We start from the raw sequence: 26,992 nt of genomic DNA, 5'->3' as shown, positions 1-26,992 counted from the left end.
AGTACTTCTGCCTTCCAGAATTTATCTCATGTTTGATAATAATTCTGGAGTATGCTACTTGATTTTTTTCTTGTTTTTTTTAACTCACGCTGTTGCTCACACACACAAACACATGTCAAACGGCCCGGTGATGTTTACTAACCTTGTCACAACAACCAGTCAAAAACTTTCATGTTACAGCACACCAATCAAAATGACAGTTCTACTGAAGACAAACAGAGACCCCACCCCCCAAAAAATATCCAGAAAATTGGTTGACCCACTGCCACCCAGCTCAAAAATGAAAAATGTAGCGCTTTTCACTTCTCTGCCTCTCTCTGTCAAAATTACTGTATCCCTCTGCACTTCCAAAATTCTCAGTGGAGCTTCTCGTATAAGAACAACAAGTGGACCCAGACCATGAAGACACGAGCCGGATGAATGCCAAGAACGCACCGTGTTTATTGGGGCAGTGTCTTAATCATTTCCACAGATGTCAGGCAAACTGACTGTGACAGCTTCAATTTAGAGGGAATTGGTGAAATGAAAACAAGGGCACTGACTGAAAGCTGGTGCAGAGAAACGACATTAAACTACTGCTGCCTCACACAGCTCAACAAACCATGCATCTGGCTGATGTGAGTTATGCAGGCATAGCCATAAAAAAATATTACTTCTATACTCTGGCTATTGTCATGTTTTAGCAATTAAATTTCCGATTGTTCTGCACATTTGTACTGGGTTCTGTACAGTGACATATGAAGTGTTGTATATATTCAAATTTCAGCTGAACATTTAGAAAGTCTTATCACGAATGACGCACAAATTTATACACAATGACAGAAAATTCTTATGAGTCTCCAGTGGAAACAGTCTGGCTGTGTAAGTTTTACATTTACCTGTCATTACAGGTGACAAATGGCACATGTGCAGTGAAAAGACCTTAAAACTACAGAGTTGTAAACAAATCTAAGATTAAGAATGTTTGAATGTTTAACACTAAGTGGAATTTTAGAAGCTTGCTGACATCCAGACTTTGCAACAAAGTCTGGATAACTGATTGATGTTGTTTAAAACGGCCAATTATTCAACAGATTGTATTATAATTTGTTTTAATGGATTTCAGTTCCCAGGACTGGGATCTTATTCACAAGTGATAGGAACATGGAGCACATGGAGTTGGACCAGAAGATCGGCGACGGTTTTAGCAGTAATTTAGGAGATGTACCAGAGTGTCACAGTGAAGAGAGAGTCAAACCAAAAGGCAAAGCTTTCATTTAACAGTCAATCTACGTCCCAACCCTCACCCATGATCATGAGATCTTTGTAATGACCAGAACACAAGCAGCCGAAATGCATTTCCCCCACTGGGTGGTTAGAATCAGCCTTAAAGAGAGAGTAAGGAGCCAAGACATCTGGATGTCACAGTGCCTCCAATTGGAGATTTTCTGGGCATGACAAACTTGAAGAAGATCCCAAAGTAGTACCAGATCACTGGTGAGATTATATTATCATATGGCCTGGGTAGAGTTTGAGATGGAGAACTGTGAGAGGGAGAAGAACATCTGGAATACCCTTGACTCACCTCGCCTGCTTTCAAGGTGAGTCAACTTCAGATAAGCGAACGATAATGATTTTAATCATCGTATTTGCGCTGGAATCTTTTCAAGTAGACTAATTCTGCTTAACTTCTGTCTTACACATATACTGCTACTTATTAAAAGTTCATACTGTCCAGCATGTGTCCCTACTAGCTGGAAGCTACCCAAAATGCCTGGTTTCAGCCATTTTTTTCTACTCTTGGATCTGTATGATGTCAAAGAGAGGAGATATCCTCCATATGATAATTTCAAGCACACAGCTCTGGCCATTAGCCCCATCCACTTGTTGGTCAAACCTTCTGCTTGTGAGGGGAAGCCAATCAGAAGAAAGCTGGTTTAAACAAGATAGCAATGAATGACCCGAGAAGCTGCTCCAAGTACAACATAAACGATTATTAATGTAAATCATTCAAAACCTTTCAAAATATGGAGCAGGAAATAAGTAATAACAGACCAACTGAAGAAATGTCTGGTATTTTATTATTTATCCTGTCTTGGTGTTGATTTGTTTGTGAAACATTTTTGAGAAAAGGCTAAGAAAATATATCTGTTTTGGGGGGCTGGTTTTGGTTTTAGCTGTCAGGCGTGTTCCTGTTCATCTGCCATTATTCCCAGAAAAGAAGCGGGGGTGGGATGGTTTAACCTAAATTGGATGCCACTCTCTCCATGGATCACCTCTTTTTCACTTGACCACGTGACCACTTTAATTTTGCAATTCTTGTAAATTGCAGTGGTTTCCTCTGAAGACTTCATTTTTGTATACAGGCACTCAGCGCTGTGACTGGAATCACCAGTTTGTAGATTGGATGCCTTTGGTCTGTGTTTACATGTACCCACGTGAGCGAAACAACCCTTTGGAACTGCGAATGGTTAACAACAGTCTAGACGAGGGGACCGAAATGTCAGTGGGCCACACAATAATGAGTTTAGAGCAGCAGCTCCAAGGACAATCGTTATAGTCCAGGTGGGAGGTTCAGGCACATATCTAGACAAATATTGAAAACACGTGAAACAAAGAAAATCATATAGCTGGAACAAAGACTGGAACCCACTCTTTAACCCTGAAAAAGGAACTAGAAGCCAATTTGGAGTGTGGTATTTGAGTTGTCAACAAAAAAACCAACATAGCCTCATTCCATCTAATTTCCCCCTTTGACCTTGCATACATAAGCTGCACTGCAGAATGTCTATTTACGAGCACTGACGACCACACAGAAACCTAACAGCGGGTTTACGTGTGTGTGTATGTGTTTTTGTGTGTGTTCGTGCGCGTGTGCTCCACCAGGACTTGTCAATTAACCCAGCAAAATGATGTAACACGGGTTAACAAAAGGTTAAATAAACAGAACACACTGTGCTAATGATGGCAAAAAAGAGACTGGCAAAGTCAAAGTACTGTATTTTTCCACTCACATAAAATCCTCAGTGTGAGTATAGGGTTGTGTGTGTATGTCTTACCTGGAGTGATGATTATGTTTTGGGCCTCTTTAATCATCTCGACAGTCTGATCCACATTGACTTCTGTGTGTGTCCCTGTGATCTCCATGGGCTTTCCTGTGCCGGTGGAAGATGTGCCGTAGCCTCCCAAGATCACATTAGCCAGTGAGCGATTCATGGCCTGGAGGAGGGGGGGAAATTAAGATGCTTTATTTCATATTTACTTTACACTAAACGCTGTTGTCTAAAACAAAACATGGCTATGAATTTCACACATTTGTGGCCGGAATATTTAGAAAAGCAACTCCACACTCTTGCTATAATGGAAAAGTTAAGAGTCCCTCCTGGTGGACAGATAAGGAACAACCACATTAAACTATCTGCCACATGAGATGCTGAGTCTGTGCTCCACTCACCACACACATAATATATGACAAAATGGCTCCAGATGACCCGATGAGAGCTCCGACGATGGTCAGCAGGTTGTTGTTGAGAAGGAAGCCCTCGGCACACAGGGCCCAGCCTGAGTAACTGTTGAGTACGGTGATTACCACCGGCATGTCAGCACCTCCAATAGCTGCTGTCAGTGTTACACCCTGGAAGAAAGAAGTAGGAAATGTGTGGTTAAACCCACTCCTGTGATCATCTTAAGCATTCATTAGAGCAGCAAAATTGAGAGCAGCTATGAGCTCAACTGACAGACACGTTTGCTGACGTTGTCGAATGCTACTGGCCGCGATTTTTGCATATATGTCATCCAGTATGTGCCAATATTAGAATTTTGTGCTGCGAACATACAGCAGCTCAGCAGCGGAGTTCTTAAATCATCACTGCAAACTCCTCCAACACAATCAGGAGTTGAGTAGCTAAAACTGGCACAAAGGCCCCTGACGCTTCTTGTCTATATCAGATATTATGAGGCCAGTGCAGCAGATCAGTAATGTAGTGGTTTACACATTTACCTAACAAACAAAACATCTTGGGTTTGACTCTGGGAGGAGACACAAATCCCTTTGGGACTGCATTAAGAAGAGCATCTGGTATAAAAAAAAAAAAAAAAAAAAAACCCCCCCCAAAACAGATATGGACCTACCCACCGAGGTGACAAAGTAGCAGCTAAAAGTAGCTTTAATGGGTTGCTCAGCAACCACATACCAACAGGCTACAATGACCCATTTGTGGTATGTACACACCTGTAACACCTTGAAAAAAGCATTGTGTCATTTTAATTCCACGACAATAACATCTAATTTCTAACCACAAAACTTTCATTATGCATGACATATTATGACATCATAAGCCGCCACCGAACAACAAACCAAACAATCCTGTAGCATGTGCGCGTGCCAAAACTTGGGCTCTGTCGTGTCAACTCTACACTTAGTCCTCGCTCTGTGTAGAGCCGAGCCCTGCTCATTCCTGCTCCGTGATACTGCACATGAACCTGGTGCTTTATTGAAACAGAGCAGAGCAGGATCCAGTGTGACTTTCACAGTTTTACACAGAGATTGGTACACAATGAAAACATCTCTGTCCTTCCTCAGCAGTGTGCACACAGAGCAAGACTAATGTTTCTTTCTTTCTTTTACTTCCCTTGGTAGGTGCTATTCCATAAAATCCGACTTTCAAAATACAACTAATAATTTGTTAGGTTAATGTCTGAATGTTACAATGTTAGGATTAAGGTTAAGTAATCACTCACATTAAAAAAAAAACCTTACAAACTTTTAAATATACTAGAATGAAATTCCTGTCCACTTAGTGTTTTGTAATAATTAAATAAACAACATTTATTTTCAAAGGATAAAAACAACATCCTAGTTTTAGACATATTTTTCACAATCAAATTTTTCTTGTCCTCCATTCCCGCTATCATCTGAACAGCTTTCGTTTAATAACAGCCAACTGTAGCTACGAAAGCCTCAGCAGGATCCAGACGTGTTAAGAAACGCACACGTGTACAGTAGATGATGCATTATACTGTATTTTAACGACGGATTGGAGGACAGAAATATAAAACAAACTGTGAAATGATATCCATCAACCTTCTCCGGGGACATGCTGATGTTTTTAGGGGGATTGGCACGTGCGGCTGTGCATAAAATTTCTTCCGTTTTTAACATGTACTGCCCGCCTTCACTTAATGTATAAAGTACTCAGCATCAGTAAATGAAACTTTGGCCTAAAGACTCTCTAAAGAGAACAATTATCACTTTCCGTTATTTTTTTACACTGTAAACACTGTAAAATGCTTCTCTATAGATCCTAAGTCTAACTTCATAGAATATAACTATTGCTAATTGTAAATCTAAAGACTATCAGTAAAAAAATAGATTTAAAAGTAGGTGGGGTTGTTGTTTATTATTATTGTTCACTGTCACATGCTTAACATTTGACACTGCTATGGAGAAATGCCTGCATTGAAGATGTCTGTCTCTGATTTCTACAAAATTTCAAACGTTAAGCTTAACGACAGTGGAGAAAATTAACCCAGCAGTTTGGCCACTGCCAACTCTGCTCCATTCTGAATTTCTGGGCAGCTACTGTTTCCTGTGCAAAAAGCCTCCTGACATTTATGAGCAAATCCCTTCGTTTTGTCTCTTTTCTACACCTCTCTGGCATCATTTCTCTTGACTTCTTTATGCCCTCTCACCACTCGTGAAATTTTTTACCATCATGTCCAGTCTGTCGGTATGAAATAACTTCTCAATCTGTGATTTTTAAGAGCGAAAAAACAGACTTCATACATAAACACAGCATACCATGACAGCAGAGAGAGCAGACACTGATCCGAGACAGGTGATGCCTGTGGTGTAACTTGGATCCAGCATGTAGGGAATCATCCCACCGACACTTGCTGCCATAAGAGTGGCATTCAGGGCATGACGACCGGGGAGCATCAGAGGAGCGCTGTTCAACATACCTGCATGTGGAGAAAAGTGGTGAGAACAAAAAAAAAATCTGTTAGGTGTACACTCAAACTCCTAGCAGTAGCTTTTTTTTGTATGTGTGACATTTATCATTTTAGATTTCTTCCTTCGCAACCACCACTTGAGACTTATCATTAACTGAATGCCATGTTGATGCATAATTTGTCCTTATGAAACACTTTCAGTCAACATAGAAATTACAGTGTGATTACAAGGACTGGAGCCAGCACATGAACCTGATGAACTGGGCTTCTTTTTTTAACACTTCACAGCGAGCAGCGGTGACATGAAGCAGCAGACTTCCTTATGTGGATAAACACAGTATGATCAAGCTGGCAGCAAAGTGTGCATATGTGTGTCGATGCAGGTTAGAGTTAAGTTTGTTAATCAATAAAGAAAACATTTTTTTCTTTGATCATTTTTCACCTCCAAATGTCAAAAAATAATTGCAGGTCAGTTAATTGGTCATGTTTAGGAAAAACAATCGCAAATAAAACTTAACCATACACATATATGAAATATCATCTCAATTATAACAAAAACAAGAAGTGAGTTAAATGAATTGCAGTATTCAGACAGGAACTGGAAACTAAAGATGGATGGAGCTGCTGTGATGGTACCCGGTCTCAACAGTAACACTTTTATAGTCAGAAGGTACCTGAAGAAAACAGTTCCAAGTTCTCTTATCTAGCAAGTATGGTTAGTAAGTTGCAATGCACAGATGTCTGCTTATCAATCTGAAACAACACAGCAATAACAAAATACACAAAAACACATAAAACACAAACTGGTCTGTACCACACTGTAATCCACATCACTTGTCCCTACCAAACAGCAAAAGCATGGCTGAGAAGTCTAGTTCAGTAAATCTGAGTAGCAGGTGGGAAACCTAGCTTCAAGCTATCTGCATCTACACTCTGTGTTGGCACATCTGCCAAAGAAACCACATCCCTAACTTTTGGCCTTAACAGTATCTAAACGGATTCACTCAGTACAAAGTTGTTATGAAGCGGGAAACTATCCATAATAGACCAAACTGTTGTAAGCTGGGCATTTTAACATGGAAGTCTCTGGAGACTGAGGTGGTTTAGGAGCAGCCTCAAGTGGCCAGTAAGGGAGCTGCACTTTTTGGCTCTTCCATACCAGCTTCATTTTTCAGGCATTGAGGTTGCCACCCATAATTAAGACTTCTTATTAACTTAAACAAGGAGTTTACTTTTGCTTATATGGTGTTTATGCTAAGCAAGGCTCAATGACTCCCAGCTCCAGTTGAAGAATTAATGCAGAGACTCGAGATTGGCAGTGATCTTCTAATCTGGCTCTTGGAAAGAAAGTAAAGAAAGAGCACATCTGAGCTTAAAAAATGTTTTTCTAAAAAGAGCTTTGCAAAATTAACATTAACTGTAGCTTTACAGTTGACCCAGATCCATGGTTTTCCTAACATGTATCGTGCACCTAGAAGTAGCATCTCATAATGGACTGCATCTGCCTCCTCTCTGGCAACCAGGATGATCAAAAGTGTAATAAATATGCTTTATAATAACATGTCAGCATTATTCCAAAGTGTGCCTGTACATCAGCAAGTGTAAATGTTTCTTTTCCATTCAATATTTAGTATATGCAACTGCAGCTCTCACCTTGCAGTTTGCCATATGCTACCAAAGAGCCGCTAAAAGTGACTCCACCGATGTAGGCTCCAAGATAAGCAACTATCTTGGTGAGGTTGGCTGCAGGGTCTGTGGCGAAGTGTGGGTACTCAATCATGTATTCAGCCACACAGGTGAGCACAGCAGCCAAGCCAACCAAACTGTGGAAAGCAGCCACCAGCTGGGGCAAGTCACTGATCTGGATCTTCTTAGCAATGGCCAGGCCTAGAGAGAAGGAGAGATAAGAAGTAAATAAAGTTTAGTGGCCCTGAAAGACCCACACACAAATAACATGCAAATCACAAGCACATGCACATGCACTCAGGACTGCTGGGAAGTGGGCCCATCTAAAGAGCCAGGTGTTACTGATGAGGCTTGCTTGGGGAAATTCCGTGTGTGTGAGTTGGTCTACACTTTCTGTACATGTGCGTGTGTGAAATACATTCCCGTATCTGGGGTTAAAAATAAAAACAGCATTATTGTCTGTGTGGATAGTTTAGTCTGGGTTTCGGCTTTGTGGCTGGAACAATTAGCATTTAAATGATCAAACAATCCTCAAAGAGAGAGAAAGTGAGTAATGTGTGATGCTGACCATTCTGACAGATCTGCTTTGTCTGGCAGAGATTTAGTCATGATGTAAATATCACTGCTCTTAACACACCTGCTAACCTAATGTAGCCAAGGCCAGAATACATGCAAACAATGCAAAAGCCACGTTCAATATATTTGAGTCAGGAGACATTCCTACTTCTGTGTAGGGGAGAAGGACAAGTTGACCTTTTAAAATCTATGCACAGCTGCAAGGAGGGAGTTTGTGAATCATTTGGAGTTACGATGATTTCAATCAACTTGAATACAACCTGACTAAGCTAATTAACACACAAATCGTTGTGCTTTTCATTGCTTAATTGAACACATTAAGTAGTTATGGTGGAAGCTGGAAAGAGTTAAACATTAACTCTTGAATTCAGTAACTTGTGGAACATCCTTTAACAATCAAGTATGTCCAGTAAGTGCTTTTGCAACATGCAGAATGCTGAGGAGAAACAGTGGAGCCTTCCTTCATACAAAACTCCCGGGATGTCAAGATCAAAAAAATCCCTCTAAAGGTCATATCTCATGATCTTAGCTGGATTAGAGTCAAACCTAATCAAAACCTGAATCTTGTTTCACCGTCTTCCAGCTCTTCTGGTGCTAATTAACTTGTGTGCTTATTGCTTCGCATCAATACTGCTGCAACACCCAACCTCTCCCAATCTCAAGGTTATGGACTGCTGCCTTGACAAAATTACTTCATACAATTTAGCTTCATTATTTCATTCATTATATATATTCATTATATTGTTGCAAGGTGGTGGGGGGGGGGGGGGGGGTGGGGGGGGGGGGTAGTGGTTTCGTTACTGTTTTTACTATTTTCATCCAGTTGTGAAGATGTCTGCAGGTGTTTTGCTGCTACCCTTGTGCTTACCTCTTTTCGGACTGAGACCTTGGGATGATCTTTGCAGTACGTCTAAAACAATTTGGCTCAATGTCGACTGATGAACATTCAAGTCCCTGTAGTTTTCTAGCCTTTCCCACTTCCTTTTACCTCAGTAATGCTTCTAAGATCTTGTGAAAGCTGTCGCAATCAAGGCATGTTAAATGCCAAGCAGGTTTTCCTTAAGAGGAGCAGGAATGGCACCTCCTGCAGCCCACGCATCAAATCTCATGTCTTAAACCTGAACACCAGACATTAGTAGCTTTTAAGCTTGCAGTGTAATTTATTACTCACCATGTTAAATAAAGACAAATGTTTGTGTGTCATTGCTTTACTCAGACTGTTTTTATCTCCATTTGTGACTTAGATGAATATCAGACTGCATGTCATCAGTAATCAGTACTGAGATCCTGGTAATTTTAAAGTTTTTATTTGCAACTCTAAATGCAAACAGACTCACCAGCAGTGCCACCCACAGCCATGGCTGCACTCATTTGTGCCAGGAGCTCAGGACTTGGTTTGAGGGCACCCAGAGTGGCTGCAATCCCGCCTGCGACTCCCATCATACCTAAAGTGTTACCCAGACGGGCTGTGGTCTGGTTAGAAAGGCCAGCCAGGGCACCGACGCAGCACAAGCCTGAGCCTAAGTACATCATCTGGTCAGAGAAAGAGAGAGAATGGAAAAGAAGGGTTGTGGACAAGGATTAAGGAACCACAGGATGGGAAAAAAAAAAAAAAAGAGAAAAGTCCAAATGATTTTACTTAGAGTTCCTGCACAACATCTGTGGAATCAAAGAATACATTTTGGAGGTCTCAAGGACTTTTATATAGTCATGAGCTGTTTTGCATCAATGCACATGGATAAAGAAAATAGCTTCAATGAGAAAACATGAAAACACTTTAACTAACGGACACAACTTAAATGTCCTCTTTCACCTGTTCAATGTTATATCCAGACTGCAGGGCAGCAGCGTAGCCTCCGACGAAGACACCACCAGGAAGTAAATAGAGGTAGTTGTACTCTGGGGGATCAGTGGGACGTTTGAACATGTCCAACATCTTCTTAGTCACCAGAAAACCACCTGATGAGGAAATGAAGACACTTATATTGACAACTGCTAAGTCAATTAAAATTAACAAAATAATCATTTATACAGAAAAACACAAAAAACTTTAACTAAAAACAACAAGATGAGGAGAAGAAAAAGAGTAAAAATAGTTGACGCACCTGAAAAACAGTTTCTACATTTTTAGACTAACAGGTGTTTTAAAGGACATAGCTAAAATTTGTTGCCAAGCCCAATAACCAATGTTAGGAATTTAATGAGTCTACTTTATGTCAGGGTAAATATTTCAAGTAGAAAACCTCAAAAGTGTCAAACCGGGAGCAGACAGTGTCTTACTGCTTTACAGGACAAGATCACATTACTGCATGTATGCCTCCCTTTTCCCCTCTGGCATGACTGTAGCCACGTGCATACGCATGCACTAAAACACAGAGGGGTGAATCGGAGGTTAGCATCTGTTTCTGTCCCGTACATGTAATTTTAGTCACATAATGTCCCATTTAAAACATGTACTAATAATCGACCATTATTCCAGACCAGACTGGGTCAATACAGTTACATATTTGGACAGAGACAACTTTCTTTTTTCTAATTTTGGGTTCTGTACGTTACCACAATGAATTTTAAATGAAACAACTCAGATGCAGTTTGAGTGTAGACTTTAAGCTTGAATTCAGTGGGTTGAACAAAAAGATTGCATAAAAATGTGAGGAACTAAAGTATTTTTAAGCATAATCCCTTCATTTTAGGCGCTCAAATGTAATTGGACAAATTAAATAACTGAAAATAAAATGTTCGTTTCTAATACTTGGTTGAAAACCTTTTGCTGGCAATAACAGCCTGAAGTCTTGAACTCATGGACATCACCAGATGCTGGGTTTCCTCCTTTTTAATGCTCTTCCAGGCCTTTACTGCTGTTTGTTTGTGGGCCTCTATCCAACGTTTAGTCTTCAACAAGTGAAATGCATGCTCAACTGGGTTAAGATCAGGTGACTGAATTGGTCAATCAAAAATATTCCACTTCTTGCTCAAATAAACTCTTGGATTGATTTGGCTGTATGTTTTAGTCACTGTCCATCTGTATTATGGAACGCTGCCCAATCAATTTTAATGCATTTAGCGGGATTTGAACAGACAGTATGCCTCTGAACACATCAGAATTCATTCGGCTGCTTCCGTCCTGTGTCACATCATCACTAAACACTAGTGTCCCAGGGCCACTGGCAGCCATGCACGCCCAAGACATCACACTGCCTCTGCTTGTTAGGATGCCTGGGTCGTTGACCCAGGGTTTTTGAGTTTATTATATTATTTATCATTTCTAGTCTTTGAGTTCTGTCTTATGGTTTATGTCTCTGTCTTCTCTAGTTGCTCTGACTCCCCTGTCAGCTGTATCCCCTTGTCAAGTTCGCGTCTCTGTGTATCCTTAGTTGCTATATCCCCGTGTCCAGTCAGTGTCTGTTTGCCCTGGTCCCATGTCTCTGTTCCCTCTGTTGCAGTGCCTGCATATGAGTCTGTGGCTGTGTCCCATTTCAGGGTCTGCACGCTTGAAGTACGCGCACTACGCGCACTACGTACGGTGCGTAATATAAGTACGAGAAGTGCGGAAGTGAGAGGTGTGTGAAATGGGACTGTATATGCTTCGTCGCGCTGTTCAGGTTGCCTAGCAACCATGATACTAACCGCGAAACACGTTACATACAGCTTTGTTTGACATAAATGAAGGAGAAATTTGTTTTGTTGGTCAATCATTTTTGTCATGACATCACTTTGATTAGTTGAGTATCTGAGGCTGAGACCACAGGACTGTAAAACATGATTGTTGGGCTGCATTTCTGTACTGAACAGTCATTTGAAGATTAGCTAGTAAATAATAATTAGTTAATGCTGTTCATGAGACTAAAGTCATCTCACTATGGTAATGTAAATATAATATGGCCAATATTATAGTATTGTCAGATTATTATGATATATATATATATATATATATATATATATATATATATATATATATATATATATATATATATATATATATATATATATATATATATATATATATATATATATATATATATATATATATATATATATATATATAAATCACTGACTTTCAGCTTTTTGTGTTTGTGGATATATGACTGACTTTAATTATCCATAAAATCATCAGATTCTCTGTAAGATTAAGGTCGACTATATATACATTTAGAAGTAGAGGCTTTAAAACCAAGTTAATGCTGAAAGTACAAACATCACTAGTGTCACATAACTTTGCCGTCATGTGGCCAACAGCAATGTTTTAATGTTCTTCATTATTAAACATTCGCACATGAATAAGTGACGTCATGTTCAGTACTTTTGACAGTTCACTCTTGGCCGCTCCCTTCTGCCGTATTTTGCTGCAAAATTATCCACACCCACCACCGCGCTATGAATTGTGGGATATATGGGACCACGAAGCGTGCACCGGACCACGCTTGATATTTGGGGAAATCGACGGCGCATTTGGAGTATGCATTTGAAGTACACTTCGAATTGGGACAGCCGTCGTCGCGTGGCGGTGACGTAACCACACTTAAAATCCGTACTTCAAGCGTGCAGACCCTGAATTGGGACACAGCATGTGTCTTTAGTTCAGTCTGTGTTATGTTTCCTGTTTTACTTTGAAAGTCCGTGTCTCATGTATATGCGTCTGGTTTTGCTTCCTTTGTCTCGTTAGGCCTGATTTGCCCCAGCTGTGTTTCCCTCCTGTTACCCATTCCCTGATTGCTCCCCCTGTGTATTTAAGCCCTGTGTTTCTCTGTGTCAGTGTCGTGGTCTACCTTCATTTGTGCTGTGTGTTCTGTCTGCCTGCTCATGTAAGTTTATTTGGATTTTTGTTACGTTTGCCAGCAATAAAAGCTGAGTTTTGAAATACACTTTTGCCTCCGAGCGTCTGCACTTTGGGTCCTCCTTACCACCACTCTTGCCTGCACACAGCCCTAACCTGACACTGCTGTGTTTTACAGACAATGTGGTTGCTTTGGATCATGAGCTGTTCCACACCTTCTCCATACTTTCTTCTTGCCATCGTTCTGGTAGAGGTTGATCTTGGTTTCATCCTTCCAAAGAATGTTTTTCCAGTTTTTTTTAAGCATCGTCCAGTCAAGCTTCTCTATTCTTGAGACTTGTGAGTGGCTTGCACCTTGCAGTGAACCCTCTGTATTTACTTTCATGCAGTCTTCTCTTTATTGTAGACTTAGATATCAATACGCCTACCTCCTGGAGAGTGTCGTTCATTTTTTTGTCCTGCACCTCTTGAACGTAGATACCCTCAAATGAAAACTGAGAGTGTACACATCATATCCATGTCCATTATATAACTATAATTGGAATGTTTCAGTAAACAGGTTTTTTAAAAAAAAAAAAAACAAAACAAAAAAAACAAATGTGTATTTAAACAACTCTAACCCAGTATCAGTCTCTTTTGGAGGTATTTTCTTAACCAAAAATGGGGCTAGTGGCACTATATTTGGAAAGCTTGCAAGAAAAACAGCCTATAAAGATTAACTCATGCTGGAAGAGTTGTGCTTGAACTCATTCAGACAGCATAATATTGATTTACTGTGTCAGATTAAGCAATAACAGAGTTATGAAATTCTGATAAACACTGCTTATCTTACTTCATTTAGCACCTCACCATGATAACATCTGCTAAATACTGTGCTGGGAATGCTGCCGGTAACCAAAGAATGTACATACAACATTTTTAGCCTGTTATTTTCAGTAAAAGATGAGGTATTTCACAAGACCAGTAAAAACTTTGACCCGTTAATAAAGTTAAGAAAAAGGCAACTAGCTGTTAAAAAAGCTCATCGTGCTATCACGTGATAACAAACAAATTAAATACTCAAAATGTTAAAACATGAATTATACAATCTTTAAAATGTCAAAATGCTTTTGCTTCGCTTACATGAATACATTTAATGGCCACTTTGTTAGGTACATCTTGCTAATAGTTGGTTGGTCCTTAATTCTTTATGGCGCAGATTCAACGAGCTACTGGAAAGATTCCTCAGAGATTTTAGTCCATGTTGACATGACATCATCACACAGTTGCTCACTATGGAGGCCATTTGAGTACAGTGAACCAATTTTCTTGTTCAGGAAACCAGTTTAAGCTTTTTTAGACTCACTAGACCAGGCAATGTTTTTCCAGTTGTCAGTTGTCCAATTTTGATTAGCCTGTGTTAAGTGTGGCCTCAGCTTCCTGTTTCTTAGCAGACAGAAGTGACACCTGGTGTGGTCTTCTGCTGCTATAGCCCATATGTTTCAAGATATGACGTGCTGTTCATTTGGTGATACTTTTCTGCGTACTTTGGTTGTAACAAGTAGTTATTTACTACTACTACTTACTTGCTACTTGCTTCTATTACTGTAATTTGCTTTTAGTGAGCAGTAAAACAAATATACCTAATAAAGTGGCCAATTAGTTGATATTAGCTTTAAACAGGCATTTGAACCTTTGACTTATCAGCAATAAAGTGCCTGTTCCACGTGCAAATATCAGAATCCCAGTTTTGCATGTTTTTGGTTTTATTGAAAGGTCTGAAAGGCTCATGTTTTCAGTTCGGTAGCTTAGAAAAACGTAGCTCTGGGTTTTTTACCCTTCTTGCAGTGCAACCACCCCACTGGAGCTTTCAGGCATTTTTCAGATTTTTGCTAACAGATGGAATTGATAAGGCAGCATGTTCACATTTTACATAGACCTAATTGTGCTCTGTCTTTATTGTGTTTGTCCGTTTCCATGGCGTGTTAAGTTTGTTCCCATGGGGTTATGGTAATGTGGTATACTGCTATGAAATATGTCTGAGGAACCCAACTCAAAGAGAACATTAAAAAAATAACTGGTAGGTATGTCAATGAAGGCTGTGGTATTTCAGAAGAAAGAGCAAAGTTAAGTGAAAGCGCTGAAAAGTGGTTTGTACAGTGATGCATTTGAAATCAATGATTGATCTGTGGTAAGATTCCACTTAATGCCCTCTGCATCTCTAACACTCCACTGATGCATCAGTATATTTTAACAAACAAGCCAAATGTATCTGTTACGCAAGTCAACTATTTATTTGCTTGCATCAAAGTCTGTCCTGGTGTCTAGCAGTGAGCTAATAGGAGAAATTAAAACTAAATCATGGCTCAGCCCTGGAGGAACACTCTGTTTTTCCCAGGACTATTACAGAGCGATGAGTATTATAATGACTCCAGGAACAGTTTGTCATTATAATGGAAATTATTGAGGCTAATAGCAGGAATGGATGTGTGTGGTCCGAGCGAGAGCCACCGACTCTGGGCTGAGCAGGTGGGCAGAGAGGGCAGCTGCAAAACTTGGGTTTGAAATGATGTTATTGCACAATCAATATTAAACACCTCAATCTTCAGCCCAAGATGATATTTCATTGGCTCTGGGTTGCTGTAACTGGCAGGGGTTACCGTGAGGTGTCTGTGTTAGGGTGACTCACCAGCAATGTTGACCGAAGAGATGAAGGCAGCGAGCACAGCCAGTGTCTCAGCACTCGAAGTTGGGACGTAGCCCCCTCCCATCAGGGACAGACCACCCACAGCCGTCAGACCTGCAGACCGCAGACATTTCAGTATTCATGAACCTACGCTTTCATAATACAGTGGGGGGGTTCAAAAATTTGGTGAAGATGTTACAAAAACAGCACAGAACTTCAAAACATGAATTCAGTTGTCGAAAAAATAAAACGTTAATCTTGACACTTATTAGATTTGGTTTAATCAAACAGTTTCCTCGGAATTGTGTTTGTTTCCCAGATAGGAAAAAGATACGGAGATAAAAAAAAAAAATGGATGGAAAGGAAAAGAGTGTGTGTGCTTTTACCAAAAGAGACTCAGGAAACCTCGATAAGATCAGTCCTGTAATGATTTACAGGCAGTAGGATGCAATGCACAACTACCATTGGAGCCTGCATTCACATGGGCTTGTGACTGTGTGCTATTTTGGTTGACTAACAGGTAGTGTGTGTGTTTGTGTGTTTGAAGTCAACAGTGTTAGATTGGACTTTCAAATGAGGAAAAAAGGAAGTCTGACCTCCTTTTTTCTCAGACAAAATGCAACTTTATAAACACGCCTGTATGACGGCTTCAACTTTTAAAGCTGCCAAACACTCTTTCGCCACTTGTATTTATGTAAATACAACCTCATTTTAAATTAGCTGTCACAAATAGAAACCACTGCTGCAGGATAACCTGGTGCATTAATACTTTAAAGTTGGTTTTTAATCACCCCACAGAAACCAGCAAAAAAAGAGTCAGGGTGCCACTAATCAATCTTCGTTTAATAATGATTAATGTTACACTCTCATGAACGAAGTGACCGTATGCTATATGTATCTATATACATCTCACACAAACTGAATCCGTGTTGTGTATTTACGTATGTAAACTAGTGATGATCCCTGTAACTGTCCACATTTTCCAACCACGCTGATCCAGTCAGTTTTCCATTAATTTGCTTACTACAGCATTCTGCAAACAGCCAGCCTCGACACTGGTCGTTGATAACAATCATCTGTCAAGTCAGCAGTCTTCTGCATGTTGCGTGTGCTGAACTAGATCCTATACGAATACAATATAAGCAAGTCAAATTTGAATACTGAGGTTTTAACAAGCAACAGTTAGATAATACATTGAAGTTGGTACTATTTAAATTTAAAAACTTTTTTATACCACATGCAAATTTTTTGAGATGCGAGTATATACGTCCAGTAGGTGTGTTACGTTTTTATTTGGCTTTCACCTCTTTTAACCAACAGCCTTTTTTAACTGTATTTTCTGTATTTTAAATATCTAAAAATGTCCTTAGAATTCCAACTTTGCTTTAAATTTGATAACAAACAAACTTTTAGCTTTTAAGTTGCAGCGTATTAAGCATGGCCTTGGTTATTTCGAGCTTATTCTTCAAGTTTCCTTCCCTCTTTCTATTTTATTTTTTTTAGGTCACATACTCATTTTAATGTTTATTGTCCTTTTGTTTGCCATATAGATGGGTATCTGTTATGTTACGGTTAAATGGTTAAATAAAATAAAATTACCAGGTGGGCCCACTTCCTAAATGTAATCTGAATGGGATTTTTTTTTTTTTTTTTTTTTTTTGCATTTTCTCGGGGTTTTTTTGTGTGTGTTGTTTTTGTTTTACCTACAGCTAATGTCAACATGTATATGTTGATGTTAGAAGCCTTGAAGTCTCAACAAAGAGTTACATTAGGGCACTACAGTCTTTACTTCTTTCTGCTTCTGATCAATGACTAATGTGTGCAAATGCAACCTGACTGAAAAAAAACAAACAAAAGCAATGTTGCCACTTGTCAACAGGAACTGAGCTGCACAATTTAAAAAAAAAAAAAAAAAAAAAAAAAAAAAAAGTCCATGCTATAATTAGTCATGGCAAGAATGTGCCCCTCCTTAAGACTCCAGTATACCCACCATGTTGGTCGCCTTATGTGCCACTGTTATGATAAAACCGACGTCTCTTTATGCTCGCCAATGACACACAAGCCGCTGCTGCAGTATTCACAGGAGAAACGAACACGATGGGGTTAACAGCGAGGATAAAAGTGCCATTAGGCCTGTTTTGGGTGGAGATTTCCTATTAAAAGGGAGTTCTTCATTCCCACCATCTCCAAGGGCTTGTGCATGTGACTGTTGGGGTTTTCTCTCTAATATAGAAAGCACCTTGAGCTAATTGTTCTGCAATACTTCTAAATAAATAAAACTAAACCGGACCTACAGAATAAACTGATCAGTCACTAGGAGGACAGCAAATAACTAGTTAACTCCTTGCAACTAGTCACTAACAATGGAAAAAGGGGGAAAAATGAGAATTTGATTTTTTCTTTTTTAAAGAAAAGAAAACAGATGCAGTTACATCTTGTAGGTGGAGATCAAAGACATTCCTGTCCAACTTAATGAACGGATAAGCCCAAAAGCAAGCCAATAGGCATCAGTGGACACATGCAAACTGTAAGGTATCAACAGATGTCTGCACTGGGTGGCCTAACGCCCTGTGTGTGTGTCTATGTATCAAACATTAGGTTTCAGGCAGTAAATCAGGGCTCTCAAGTAGATTAAAGCCTTATTATAAGTCACCAGATATGAAGATACATTTCAATGAGCCACTGGATGTGAAACCAGTATCTGAAGAATCTAAGATGACCCACCAGTCGGAGTCACTACTGGCTGTAACACAATAATGTCCTGAAAAGAATAAAACTGTCCCTCATTGCAACCCTAAATTCCAACATGATTCCCTAATGTCTGTAAGTTATTGTGTGTGTGTGTCTTTATGATGCCTGGCACAACAACAACAATTCTGCAGGTTTCACTGTTTCCATAACCACAGTCAGTGACAGAGGTTTTTAAAAAAAGCCAATGAGTCCCTGCCAAATATGAGAGGGAAAAAATACCTGGACAAAGAGGAAGGTGAGAGGGGAAAGGAGGTGAAGGGAGCAGACAAGATGGAAAGAAAAACAAAAAACAAAAAAACGTTTCGGGAAATCTACCAAGTTCTACCAATATTAAGCGACGAACCCCGTGAACCCCATGTGCCTTTTCGAGCCATCTCATTTAAGACAGCACTGGACAAACTTCACAGAAGGGTAAATGATATATAGGTGTCGCTAATAAAATTTCAAAGAAAGTGAAATCTATCTCTTAGTTATTACACTGCTTGGCTCTGCAGGCGAGCTCTGATGTCCGGCTGTGCACACGAGTAAACGAGCAAAAGACTTCCCTGACCCTCAGAGATCACCAACGGCGTGTTACTTCCTACCTCAGTGTGTAGCTGTGGAGTGATCAAAGCTGTGAGAACACACACGTACCATTTACCTCTCTAACCTCTTAACCCTTCTGTGTTAAGCAGCAGCCGCAATAAGAACTCGATCCTGAAGGTTTTAGAACGAAGGGCAAAAAGGCAACAGCAGGGTTACAGCAGCCAGCTGGGTGTGATCGATCAAAGATTAAGGTTAAGGCTTTTATATATATATATATATATATATTTTTTTTAAATTAATGTATTGCTATTCTATATCTGTATACCACGAGGTAGATGATGTGGTGTTTCAGTAAATTCTACTCTGCTGGACAGTAAAGCTGTACGGGTGTCAGTGGGGATTAATGACACTTGTGAGTACATATGATTAATAATTTTGGTTAAACAGCTTAAAAGTCAAACTTTCAAAAAAGTTATTTTTGATTAGTTAAAACATCCAGCGTCCAGTCAAGAAGTGCATAAAATTACCAGTTCGTGTGATTCAGACTGAATAAGGAAACATCAATATTCATGTCTGTAATTACAATTATTCTTAGAAATGTAAACGTGATAAATGTGTATCGTGCAGCTATAAATCAGGCACTGTGTGGATCTGTGATTTGTGCTTACACAGATGGGAGAAACTATGACTTCATTCATACTAGACAGAAAAATGACTTCCGTTATGGGAAGTTTAACTCACAAACTGTAATGAGACACATTGCAAATAACTGACCTGAGATGGCGTTGGTGACAGACATGAGAGGAGAGTGCAAAGCAGGAGTGACTCCCCACACTGTGTGGTATCCCACGATGCCAGCCAGACCAAAGGTGGTGACTATCTGAGTGAAGGCAGCGTTGGGAGCTGCCAGGCCCAGACCAAGCAGGGTGGCGATGCCTGGCACAGAGAGAAGAGAAGTTAAGGAAATAAAAGAAGTAGAGTAGCTCTGACTGCACAACTGAAGGACACATTAAGAGTGAAATACAAAATGCATGCCTACTGAGGAGCTCCTATTTATTACTCACAGAATTAGGTGGAGAAAGTGTTTTAAATGCGCTGGTTCTTTTTCCTGGAATATTCTATAGAAGAAGCTGAAACTGTCAGGACTGGTTTATGTTGGAGCTGGAGTCTAAGAAAACAGTTCTGTCTTCATTTTAATCTCAAATATACGTAACTGGAAAAATAAAGGACGCATATGTGGTGGGCACTTGACCACCCATGTTGTCCTAATTCCCTTCACTTTAGCAGACAAGTTTATTTTATTACTTTGGCGACTATTCTTTTACAGACTGAACGCGCATCCATCATGATCTAAATGGCTGCAGATAAATGGGCATTTACAGGCAGTCCACACTGATTAAGAGGAGCTAACATCAGTAGTTGTGTGTTGGTGTTAAGTAGGAAACTACTCAAGCACCTAAACAATGTGTGAACCGCATCCACTACATGTGCTGCACTGACACAGAGGCACCATGCGAACACCTCACCACAGCTCGACTTCAAACCAACACTCAGCGTGATGCTGTTTTTACAATGCACACTTCCTGACACTAACAGGGTGCCGGTGTGTGTATCTGTAACCTGCCTCTGTCACTTCTCGCCTTCTGTACTGTTAACAAAAAGCTGAAAGACCTCGACCTCCCCTAAGACCCTTTGATGACAGTTAAAATATATGAGAGTAAACTGTGTTAACGAACACTTTAGTTGAATTACTCCACCCTAAATCTAAATTTATTGGTACACCCACAGTTATCTGCAACAACCAACCTCCAGTGTAAGCCCCAGCGCTGGTGAGTGTGGCCCTGAAAGGGGAAATCTGTGCAGCCTTCTCTGCCTCCAGTTCCTGGACGCTCTTCGTTTTAGGAGGCGCTGCGACGGGAACGTTGAGAGGCTGAGGAGCGGGGAACAGGTTCTTTCCTTTCTGGAGGTGACAAATAGAGAAACAAAAAGAGCAAACCATTTTTATGGCTCAGCTGGTAATGATCTTTGTCTGATTAAAAAAAAAAACACACACACACACACACAGTGCAAAGTTATGAATTTAATATATGACACTTATCATGAAAGCAGTCCAAGCAAAGACCTCACTAATGATGATAACAGAAGGCATCCCAGTAAGATGCCCAAGGCCAGCTTAACTGACTCCTTTCGATGTGGAGGGATAGAGGCTCTACCCTGACCCCCCTCACGAATGGTCAATCTCTTACCCTTTTAACTGTTCAGATCAATGAGGAAAGCTAATGGACAGGTACAATAAAAAATTGCTGTGTTTCAGCAGCATTTATAAGACCATTACTATATGAGTTAATTAATCTCTGAAATCTGCTCTTTTGAAGAAGTGAATAAGATTACAGACTAATATAAGCAAAATAATCTCTCTTATCTCTCTTTTCCTGTGCTAAAAAACATGGATTGAAGAAATCTGCAGCAGCTGTAGTGTGGTTTGCATATGGATATCCATATTGTAGTCAATATTTCAGCTGATTATTGCATTAACTTTGCTTAACCTAAAATTCTTAGAAGAATTCCATAAACAGGAGGTGAAAAATAAACTTGCTTGTAAATCATTAGACAAAGCAAAAATGAGAACCTCTGACTGCAATATTTAAATAACATAGAAATTAGAGTATATCACATGGCATAAAGATTTAATTTGCCTTGGGGTTTGGTGTAATGAGAGGACACTGCTTCATTTGCAGCTCTATAGAGACTATGATGCAAGAAGAATGCATGCTAAGAGTGACATCTAGTGACTGAGACATGATCCTACAACATGTGCAGATGGATGGATGGATGGAAGGACCAGTAAAGAACAGCTAGAAAATATTAGGTAAGGCCAGCCAGAGAAAAGGCAGAAAATGTCCACCCAGCCAAAGATCACATTGGCGATACCAGCACGTTTGGCTTTGGACTGCACAAGACCTCATACCTCCATGACAACAGATCCTCTGACAACGTGATCCATGGTCCCATAGTCAAACTCGTCCTTGACATCAAAGTAAAAGTTCTCCTTGTCAGGGCTGATCGCCCGGATCAACTTGGTGATGTTGTTGGAATACAAAGTGCTGGACTGAGTTGGTAAACGGCTGGGTAGGTCTGTGTAGCCAACATGGGTCACACCCTGTAACAAAAAAATTAATATTTTAAAAAATTAAACTAAGCCAATCAATTAAAGAAAACCAAACAAAAACTTCCTTTTGTTTAAGTGTGAGAACGTCTGAAGAGTGTGTGCACTGACCTTGTATACAGACAGCTCTCCAGGTACTGTGGTTTCAATGTTTCCACCTGCCTCAGCAGCCAGATCCACCACCACTGAGCCATCTTTCATACTTTCTACCATTGGCTTGGTGATTAGGATGGGTGCCCGCCTACCTGCATTGTTAAAACAGAAAGACTAGGCTATTAATGCATCACTGGAAAGATGATTCAAAATTGCCCACATTTACAAAGTATCATATCACATCAGCCTCAATGGAGCCTCAATCTCAAAGTATAACCCATCAAGTAACTCATTGTCACTGCAGTTAAGCTTACTGTGCCCACACTACATTTAAAAATTGTTAAAACCAAAAGATTATTGGAACTAATGGGCACTTTTCTAAGAGTTGAGACGAGAATACACATCTCAAATCCTATTTCAAAAAGAGAGAAATCTCTTTATGCAACCTTGATGTTGAGGACAGGGCTCGCGGCCACAGCCAACATTCTTATTCTGCCTGACACTGCGCTTCTCTGCATACCAGGGATAAGAGCAGTGCTGATGACAATGTCCACGTCCTGACACTGCTTAGCAAACAGCTTCATCTCTGCCTCTATAAACTCCTTAGACATTTCCTTGGCGTAGCCTCCCTGGCCTTCTCCTGACTCCTCAATGTCCACCTCCAGTGGTTCTGCACCCAGAGATTTAAACTGTTCCAAAGCTGCAGCTCTAGGAGAGAGGAAAATGAGAGGTTACTGGTAATTTCAAAATCTCAGATGAGAGCACATTACACGTGTGATAAAAACTGCAAAGATTAGCAAGTTAATATATTATTTAATGGAAAACTATTTGGTAACCATTTACTGAAGGAAACAACATCCTTCCTGTGCTCTGTTGAAGGAAAAAGTCCCAAACATTTAGCAGTTCTGCCTTCTGAAATCAGAGAACTTTATTTTCTACTTTGTACATGAAAATAAAGTAACTGTCACCCAAATCAAGATATCAAGTTGGGATATGAGAGATAACAAGCACTACATTCAATAAAGAAAAACAATAATCATGAAAATATCAGAAGAATAATCACTTCTAAAAATGATTATGTGGTACAATATGAGAAACACTGTATGTCCATAAAACTTGAAGAGAAACACACTGTGAATTCTGTGTTACAGCAATAACACGTGTTAATGTCTCAGTCACACTAGAGTAAAAATAGGAAGCCAACCTCCTTGTGACTAGGAAAAACAAAATTGGTGGTTGTCTAGTGATTGCACTGAATTTTGTGCAGTAGCTGTGGCGACAAGCTGGTCAACCAGACCTTAAGCATACAACACCCTTAATGAGCACAACTCAGCCATCTCATATGCAATTGTTGGCATGTTTTTGCAGTAGGGAACGTGACTCAGATGGTTACCAACTGCACCAACTTCGTCCCCATTATTGATGAGGTTCTGACTGAATTTATCACAGCTAATCACTATATTATCACAAACAGAGTATGCCAGCTGGACCCCAATCAATCGCAGACAGATTGCAGACTGAATCTGGCATAATAGTGGCTTTAATTTTGACTTTATCTGTTAGGTCTACAAAGTCTGCAAATAGTCAGAGATCTGTCTGCAAAGGTTTTCAGTCATCCAGGTCATCGTAGTCTAAGGAGCTTGGAATGAAAAGCGTCTGGACTTCTTTCTCTTCAAGCAACTCAAAGAAGTCCAGACACTTTTCTTTCCAAGCTCCTTAGACAAGTCCGAGATCTGGTTGCTGACTTTAACTGCTGTAAAAAAAAATTAAATCTATAAGACGGCAAGTTCACTGAACACAGAAAATTAGCATGACTGTAGAATTAACTATATAAAACTGAACGGTATAGTATATGAAGGGATGAAGGCCCTTCCATTTACAAAGCCCCTGTTTTCTTTGAATTTTTCCATGTACAGCAGGTATAAGGAACTCAAAGGAAAGAAGGTATGCATCATAATTTTGTCCCATTTTTACATCATTACTGCACATTTCCTTCATTTAGCATTTTACTGCTGCTGCTTCAAAGTGTTCAACTGCCAAAGACAGCTTTTATTGTGAAAAAGCCAAAGGAGACACAACGCCTTTGTCGCTGTGATTAACTGCGATATTAGATGTTGCCATTGTAGCCGCTAGTTCTACACTAAATTAATAATACTGACTACATTAGCTGGTGAACAATAACAAATAATATTTTACAGTCAATAACTTTTCTAACCTCGTATCAAATCCTCTGACAATGGCTCCCATGGCTCTGGCGGTGCCCGCTGCTGCCAACCCAGCCACGCCACCTCCAATGATGAGCACCTATTAAAGAAGGCGTACAAATACTAGTTAAGGATGACCAGAGTTATGACCCGTGCTTAAAGTTAAAACTGGCAGAGTCACATTCATAGACGCATACCTTCTAAATAAAAGAAATGCTACCTCCAAAAGTACACGGACTCAGACTACACACCTTTGCAGGAGGCACTTTCCCGGCTGCTGTGATTTGTCCAGTGAAAAACCGTCCAAAGCTGTTAGCTGCCAGCACCACTGCCTTGTACCTGAAAAGACAGGGAATTTATATTTTATATTTTAAAATTGAGCAGTTGCTAAAACATCTGAAGAAATGTTTTCCTTTTTCTGGTCTGGGTCCGTAATCCAACATTTTGTTTATAAGACAAGAGTACAGGAAGACAGGAGCAGATCATTCAACTGGACGCAAGCAGTCAACAATACATGCCTTGAAGGCACCGTGAACATACCCTGCGATGTTTGCCATGGAGCTCAGTGCATCGTAACCCTGGGCAATGGTGACTCTGGGCACCTGGTCCATAGCCAGGACAGTTGCTTTCTTCTTGGACAGCATGTCCATCAGCTCAGGGTTCTGAGCTGGATAGATGAAGCTGATCAAAGTAGATGCATCCTTCATCATATCCACCTCATGCACACCCAGAGCAGGGTTGAAAATAGGAGCACGGACCTGGAAGCAGACAAATTTAGCTCAGATAGTTCAAAACGAACGTAGTGTGACCAGAAATAACTGATCAGATCTTATCGAGATCAGTTCATCCCAGAGTATATATCAAAGCTACTATAGAGTACTGCAAGTGTTTCCTATATTTGTATAGATATGTATATTTCTACCTTTTCTTCAACATCAGCCAACTACAGTGCAGTGTTTTAGCGTTTTTTAGTTCTGACTTTTTTTATGCTATAAAGTTAACGCCATCAGTTCCCGTCCAGACTCACCCACTGGTTTCATCAGTAGTATATTACAGTTACCAAGGCTCTTTCATGAGTGACCAATGCACTAAAACTCAGGTCCATACTGGTACGTATAGTATCCAAGGAAGTAAGGATCCAGTGGGTTGTGTAAGTCATCCACAGCAACCTTCACTTCTCTCTGACATTTTTCCACTTTCATATTAGTTTAGATTATAAAATAACAAACCTTTAATTATAAATGATTATTAAATAAGAACCTGTAAAAGCATGAAGCTGCTTCTCATTTTCTTAGAATCGCTGCCTTTTTCTCATCCTCAACCACCATGTCTGACGTGAAGACAGACAGTTTAATTGTTTTGGGATAGTGACATGTTTTTTTCCCTGCATTCACATACTCTGTCATTCCTCCACATCCTCCAACACTTACACCACAAGACACACATCACGCCAAAAGCTGCTGTCATCATCAAAACTCTGACTTCCTTCCTTTCCCCCACTTCCTTCTATTATCCCTCATTACCTCTTCTTAACCAGTCAGTCAGATAGTGATACATTTCTGGCACAGGTTTCCTGGGTTCTTTCCTCTTCCCTCTCTACAACACACCCTCTCTTTATTTAAGACTTACCTTAACCACCACATCAGATGCTAAGACGTCTTTGAGGTCTTTAATTGTTGCTCCGGCCTGGGCGTACTGTTCATCACCGAACTTGGAAGACTCTCCAGCTCCGGACTCCACAACAACATTGAAACCCTGTTTGATGAGTGCCTGGACGCCGGCAGGCGATAGCGCCACTCTGCGTTCATTCTGGAAAATTTCTTTGGGAACGCCGACTGTGAGTTGTTTGTATGGAATACCTAGAGAGGGAAAAATGATCTGGTGAAACTCACAAACTGAAGGAAATTTTTTAATGAGCTACAAAAGCTAAGGTGATATAAATAAATATTGAATCCTTAATGAAGAAAGATGGTAGAAATGTGCAGTGTGTTTCTGGGTCTGAACGACTGAAGATGCCATGTTCCAAAACAGCAGAAAGATATAGTGACAATAAACAAGCCACAACATTTTGTTTATGTTATGGATCTTTGCTACTACTACATGAAAGGACAACTTAGCTGAGTTTACCATAAACATATGAATAACGGCCTTTGTTTGCATTCCTGATAAGATTTTTCTCTTCATGTGACATTTGCAAATTAGCAGTAAACACAAACTACAGCTTGGACTGCTGGTAAATTCATCAGTTTTGCAGGTATTTTGAGTCTCTCATTTACTAATCAAAGCTGACCTGATTCAAATGGTGACATAAAAAGGGGAGTGTGATATGAGAGAATAACAAGGGATAAATTAGTAGCAAAAGAGAAACTGAAAAGAAAACAACAGAAAGAACAAACTGAAAACGTCAGAGTCTTTTTATAGTACTTTCTTTTTCAAGTGACAGGCAGGCACATGCTTTAATGGCTCCTATGGGAAATTCCACTGCAGTTCCTTCCTGCTGCCTCCTCAACCCATACACATGAACCTTTACTCTTTTCTGCTCCTGCTGCTGCAGTGACCCATCCTATGGCCACTTTTACAGGAAGCGTCGCAGCACAAGACGTCTCAGAATTTTTCTTCTG

The 26,992-nt window shown here is 40.0% G+C and overlaps 1 protein-coding gene across 1 annotated transcript in view; it reads right to left on the bottom strand.

Moving 5' to 3' along the window:
- Positions 1-26,992, bottom strand: part of nnt (nicotinamide nucleotide transhydrogenase) — a 37,053-nt gene that overhangs the window by 6,018 nt on the left and 4,043 nt on the right. The window contains exons 3-18 of the mRNA XM_006788786.3: positions 26,001-26,230; positions 24,912-25,129; positions 24,623-24,710; positions 24,383-24,471; positions 22,688-22,875; positions 22,186-22,319; positions 21,877-22,068; positions 20,715-20,868; positions 19,683-19,844; positions 15,636-15,746; positions 10,007-10,152; positions 9,531-9,726; positions 7,585-7,818; positions 5,780-5,940; positions 3,434-3,613; positions 3,039-3,198 (exon numbers count right to left, since the gene is read on the bottom strand). Coding sequence (XP_006788849.2) covers positions 3,039-3,198; positions 3,434-3,613; positions 5,780-5,940; positions 7,585-7,818; positions 9,531-9,726; positions 10,007-10,152; positions 15,636-15,746; positions 19,683-19,844; positions 20,715-20,868; positions 21,877-22,068; positions 22,186-22,319; positions 22,688-22,875; positions 24,383-24,471; positions 24,623-24,710; positions 24,912-25,129; positions 26,001-26,230 — 2,643 coding nt within the window. The remainder of the gene's footprint in view (positions 1-3,038; positions 3,199-3,433; positions 3,614-5,779; positions 5,941-7,584; positions 7,819-9,530; positions 9,727-10,006; positions 10,153-15,635; positions 15,747-19,682; positions 19,845-20,714; positions 20,869-21,876; positions 22,069-22,185; positions 22,320-22,687; positions 22,876-24,382; positions 24,472-24,622; positions 24,711-24,911; positions 25,130-26,000; positions 26,231-26,992) is intronic.

Source organism: Neolamprologus brichardi, chromosome 7 (assembly GCF_056152115.1).
Source record: "Neolamprologus brichardi isolate AB-2024 chromosome 7, ASM5615211v1, whole genome shotgun sequence".
Classification (NCBI taxonomy): Eukaryota; Metazoa; Chordata; class Actinopteri; order Cichliformes; family Cichlidae; genus Neolamprologus; species Neolamprologus brichardi.
This window is presented reverse-complemented; position numbering and strand designations above follow the sequence as displayed.